The 6000-nt window shown below is 44.6% G+C and overlaps 1 protein-coding gene across 1 annotated transcript; it reads left to right on the top strand.

Moving 5' to 3' along the window:
- Window positions 1–3027: 3027 nt before the first annotated feature.
- Window positions 3028–4485, top strand: LOC147973945 (transcription factor MYB32-like). The gene is made up of 3 exons (XM_087522303.1): window positions 3028–3227; window positions 3613–3742; window positions 3830–4485. Exons 1-3 carry the CDS (start codon window positions 3092–3094, stop codon window positions 4368–4370), a joined length of 807 nt encoding a protein of 268 aa, XP_087378429.1. The 5' UTR covers window positions 3028–3091; the 3' UTR covers window positions 4371–4485.
- Window positions 4486–6000: the final 1515 nt, after the last annotated feature.

Below are 6000 nucleotides of genomic sequence, written 5' to 3'. Positions count from 1 at the left end.
CTCATCTGCCTTGTGTTGTCAAACCAAGAACGGATCTCCCTCAACCTGGCCAACTTGACCTGGTCGCCGTCGGCGACATACACGAAGTCGGTGTTCTCGCCGCCGGCCATCAGCTCGATCTGCCGTGGAAGAGGGGGTGGGGGTGGGTGGGGGGGGGGGGTTGCCTGAGTGGAGCGAAGTTGCAGCGGCAAGAAGGAGGAGATGACTGGGGTGGACTTGGAGGAGAGGGAGGAGATGGCCGCCGATGAGTAATTGTGGAATGTGTAGCACCATGGCGGCGGTTATGCATTCGACGAGAGGGGCGGCGCGTGCAAATTTTCCTAGGACTAAACTGCCCCTAGATTAAAACGCGTCCCCACCTTGTCACGAGTACCGGCCCCACTCGTTTTAATACTTTCGCGTATTTTCATCGGAGTACTACCCAGTACTTCGTATTTGTCTGCCGTTAGATCGACATCAACGAACGGTTCTAAAAAAGCCCAACCACTCTAAAACTTGTACATAATTTATTGCATTATTAACCAACTATAATCGGCTGACCTAGTCATGCCATGGATACCGACATGCATGAAAGGAGCCATATGTTAATTTGTCTCCCTTCTCTTAACTTACCAATTAAAAGGCCACTTTTCATGATTGTCTCTTGAACAATTTGGAATGAACATAACGCTAGTGTGCGAGAATGTCTCAACCATGCCGTCAACTATTTTCTCCAACATCAAAAGAGGGGTGACGTTGTGGAATATTGCGAGTGTGAAACCCCTAGGGGTTCTGATACTTGAAGAGTACTCCACCTGTTTTAAGACTTTGGCCTTTTCCTACAGTCTTCTTTCTTAAATAATCAAAGCTTTTGCCATTGTTTAAAAAACTTAACTTGCACTAAGTGTAGCTGTTTTCTGTTCTTATTGTTTTGGGCAATAAATGTGAGTCTTTCTGATGGTCCTTAGCAGAGTTATTCTTACCATGGTACAAATGATATTTGATGAGCAGAATAAACAACACCACATCACATACATCAAATATATCATACTTGTGTAGAGCCATGCGCCTCATCTTTGGCTCATGAATAGTACAAGTCAAATACTCACCGTGGATGATATTTGACTCAATTTCTCATTGACCAATCGACCAGGACTTCCGTTGATGTTCCTCTATTTTCACAAGTTTCTAGGAATGAGTTTTAGTAAAAAATATCTTCAATTGTAATTATGGGCTAACGTCAACTTTATTAAAAAGATATTGATTGCAGGTTGATATTAGGTAGAATATAATTACCATATTATATTATAAAATATATTAATTGCATTGCACATTTACATTGGGAAATATATTGATTGCATGTTGATATTAAGTAAGACAGAATTACATGGTTAGCAGTAAGGTTTATATTAGGTATGATATTAGTTACACGCTAAACACCGGAGTAACATAGACCATTGGATAGATGCATGAACTGGTGAGATGTGTTAAATCTCCGTGAATCGCTCTTTTTATATTCGTAATAGAGGTATAGATATGGATGTGCTAAGAAAACACCTATTTTTTTAGTTTAACACCCTCAACTCCGAGGCTAACATGATCCTTTGGCCTACAAATAAGAACCTATTTAGCTAGTCGGTATTTCTGTTTATGTTCATCACATTGTCAAAATAAGCAGGATCTATAATTTTAATCTAAACTTTTTGTACCCCTTGGGTATTTTGAAAAAGGATAACCTAAACATCGGTAGGATAGTGAGGACAATGTAAATGAGGACAAGACAACCTGTGTAAGATAGTAGATTGCCCATCCAACTGCTTAGCTTTTTCTCAAAGAGGACCTCAATACTCTTCCAGTCCTGGACCTCAATACTCTTCCAGTCCTTATTCAGCAGCTTACGATGATGGATAAGGATACCAAGATACCGGAAAGGGACGAGCCAGGCCCGCAACAAAAAGGTTACTTATACCGGTCCTCAACCTCTTTGGCCTTGCCAAAGCAAAAGAGCTTGCTCTTATGAATTAATCTTGAGGTCAGAAAGTTGTTCGGATAAGCAACTTCATATGAATTGCTTTCTCCATGTCATGTACGATGAAAATGGTGCTATCACCCACATACTAAAGTATGGACCCACCACCATCCATGAAAGTGTGGTATGGACTTAATATTATTGTTAGAATTAATCCGAGGCACGTAGTCGATCCACCGAGAAACAAGCAATCATAGCACAATGACGACATCGAGATTTGTTAACGAGGTTCGGCGAACTCGCCTACTTCCCAGGGAAATGACTACGGGCCCTCCTCCCCGAGATATCACAACACCGGCCACCTGGGTGCCGGCACAATCCGCCGGCTTGCCCTTGCGTGCCTGTTGCCATCTACCCGTCATGGGTTACAACGTGGGGTGCCTCCTTATATATAAGAGGCCAAGAGTACAACGTGTCCGACTCCGACACTGCACGTATCCTACCCACACTACAACACCAAGTCCCAACTCATACAAAATATTCGACACAAACTCAACAATTATTAGAGTATTTTGGAAAAGAAGGATCATATATTTATTAAAGTTCGAGTATCAAACTCCAGTACTGAAGTACAAAAAGAACATGTGGCATGGACTTGCCTGTTAACTAGAGGGAAGGGAATGATGTTCATGTAGCTGATGACCTCATATTCTTTTAGATAATGCAAGAGGCCTTGCTGGCACCATACACACGTCAGTTCAATCTAGTTTTAAGCACAAATTGTCAAGTGTAAGCAAGCATGTGTTGTGCCTCCCGGGCATCGGCAAGAAATGTCGCTTCCTGAACTCTTTTTGTATAAACGTGATTGATTAATCGGTGGATGTGAATGAAAGCCTAGCTTGGGATGATTGTTAATTAGGTCTTGTGCATTCCAGGGTCATATATATACCTATACAAAATATGCTTGGTCAACTTGCTCGGTGCAGCAGGGCCGTTGGTGCTCGATGGATCGATACATGTCTATATATATAACCCGTTGGCGTTCATTTCCCTGCCGGCCGTGAGAAGACACACCGAGACGACCTGAAACTCTCACCTCAGCCGGCCCGTGCATTGTGCCGGTGTGCCTCCTCCGGGGAGGGGATGGGGAGGTCGCCGTGCTGCGACAGGCGGAGCGTGAAGCGGGGGGCGTGGTCGCGGGAGGAGGACGCCATCCTCACCGGCTTCGTCCAGAGGTTCGCCAATGCCGGCAACTGGATGACGCTACCACACAAAGCAGGTGGTTAACTTGCTCTCCCCTAGCTAGTACTACTCCTACTAATTTGTGCGCGTGCGTGGACGGTTTTGAATTTCAGTCTGAGAAATATTTCAGCCATTACCAAAAATCACACTGAAATTCGGTTATTTCGGTTTTCATTTCAGCCCAAGGACAAAAATTTCCACTTGAATTTAGTTAAGCATGTCCTGACATCATGAGAATGTTTGCTCACTGCCTAGATTGGCATGGATGATTTTTGTATGTGTGTGAAAGTGATTTGGATGTATTATAAAAGTTCACAGAAGTACAAAGCATCTCAAACTCAAACATAACAGAAATTACATCATCTTCCCTTTCTGATTAATCAAATTGTCTGTGTATGCCTGCATGGATGATGGATCATCAGGGCTTAACCGCTGCGGCAAGAGCTGCCGCCTGCGGTGGCTCAACTACCTCCGCCCGGCGCTCCGGCACGGTCAGTTCACCGACGAGGAGGACAGCCTCATATTGTCCCTCTACGCCGACATCGGAAGCAAGTATATATAGCTAGCTAGCTGCATGCGCTGCATGCATCTCTTTGTTCCTCGAAACATTAGTCTGGCAGCTAAAACTTATGTCACCAGGTGGTCCGTGATCGCCGCCAAGCTCCGCGGCCGAACGGACAACGACGTCAAGAACCACTGGAACACCAAGCTCAAGAAGAGGCACCTGCTGGCCATGGCGCCGTCACCAACTCCTCCTACCCCGGCCACCGACAGCCCTTCCGCCTCCGACGCCGACGAATCCTCCCTCCCCCCTCCACCTCTCGACGAAGAAGCCCTCGCCACGGTTGACGACGGCGGAGAGCTCAAGCACAGATCGGAGGAGCTGTACGCCGAGCTCATGGGGCTCATCCAGCAGCAGCCCATGACCGGGGACGTGAGGTCTTCATCGTCGTCGTCGTTGTCATCGACACCGACGGCTGGTGCAAGTTCTGCCGGGGTCAGCAGCGCTGCGTGGTCCGTAGACGACGAAGAATTCTTGCCGGAGTCTAGCGGGAGCAGCATGGTCGTTGACCTTCACGATCCTTGCGCTGCTCACGCATTCGGTGCGACGTCTTTCCAAGACTTGCTGGCCTCATCTTATGACGAGATCATAGGGACGGAAGGGTTGCTCTACTACTAGGAACGAATTGGGGTTCTAGGTTCTGAACTAGCGCGTGATAAAACCACTGAACCGTTGTATATAAGGACAGTATATTTGTTATTTCTAAGTCATCATATACAAGAGGAGTATATAACAAAAAAAACTACCACAATTCTGCAACCGTCCTCCAAAACTATCATTTTACAATTTTAGCTTAAAAATTACCAAGATTCTCCTTTTTTTTTGCTAAAAACTACCACTTCAAGTTAATGACCGATGTAAGCTCAAACTAAGGGTGATTATGACATATGGCGCGCTCATTAGGGCTGACGTGACACGAAGTCAACCCCATTAAGTTGCATCATTATGTTGACCGTTATGACAATTTGAGCCCACATGTCATTCCTAGAAAAAAAAAGCACCAACGTTGTCTCTCCTCGGCGTGATGCACCTTGGGCCTCACGCCGGTGCATCATGCCGCCGCCTCGTGACTGGCCGGCAAGCCACCTCCCTCCTGACCCGATGCGCGCCACACACACCATGCGAGCTACCTCTCCATGCCGCGGCCGACCACCACGCCAGGAAGGGCCGATTGACGCATCTACTACTCCTTCCGTCCCATAATATAAGAACGTTTTTTACACTATGTTAGTATCAAAAATACTCTTGTATTATGGGACGGAGGGAGTACATTTTAAATGAACATTACTGCATTTTATACCTAAATCATATAAAGAGGTCGATGGTTGTGGAAAATAGTTTTCCGTTGCATGCAGCATGAATGCTTCTATTATCTGCAAGCGAGGGTTTACTTGACTCGTACTCCCTCCATTTACTTATACAAGGCCACAATGAAAAATACACTTTACATCTATACAAGGCCATCAACTGTAATCGAGATAAAAGTTAATGATATTATCTTGAACTAGCAGCATATTTAATACTGCATGCATGCAATTATAATGACACTCCAATCAGCTTTCTATCCCTTCCTTGAATTCATGGGACGTATTAATGATCCCAGTAAACAAAAAGAAAAGCTGATTTACGAAGCAAGGCATTAAATTTTATCTTGACACCTGTAATATGAGTTTGTGGCCTTGTATATAAAAATGGTGGGAGTAGTTAGGGTCAATAATTTTAAAATGTGAACTGATCCCCTTTCAAATATGAATTCAACTGCATGCTTATATTTTAGCATATAAATCATATTTAGTTGATCAAAGTTTAACTCAAAATACAAGGGGTCCAGTAAATCCGGATAAGATTAGCCGATTGATGTGAACTGATCATAACTTTGATAGTTAGGTTTCTTGTGGTGGAACCAGTCCGCCAGGGTTTGAGTTCTAAATTTGGCACTGATGCTCGTATTTCTTAGATTTATTTCATCTTTCCGGCAATGTTCATTCAGTCGACTACAAAACGCTTGTGATGACTCTATCCATCTCAACATGTTGTGCTGGCTCAATGTCTCATATGTGCTCCTAGAGGTCGGGTGTATGTCGTCCATAAAGAAAAATGTATGTAAACGTTTGCGATTGTATTGTGCTAAAGCAAATCAGCCATTGGATTAGCCAGCAGCGTTCCACTAGAAAAGGGGGGAAATTAGCTGCAGCAAAGGACCGGCATCGTGCTGCTGAACATGATTCGGGATTCGTCACTCAATCAG

This window comes from Triticum urartu, chromosome 5A, assembly GCF_056163025.1.
Source record: "Triticum urartu cultivar PI428250 chromosome 5A, HENAU_Tu73, whole genome shotgun sequence".
NCBI lineage: Eukaryota > Viridiplantae > Streptophyta > Magnoliopsida > Poales > Poaceae > Triticum > Triticum urartu.
The sequence above is the reverse complement of the archived record's forward strand: the minus strand, read 5'-3'. Positions and strand labels throughout refer to the sequence as shown.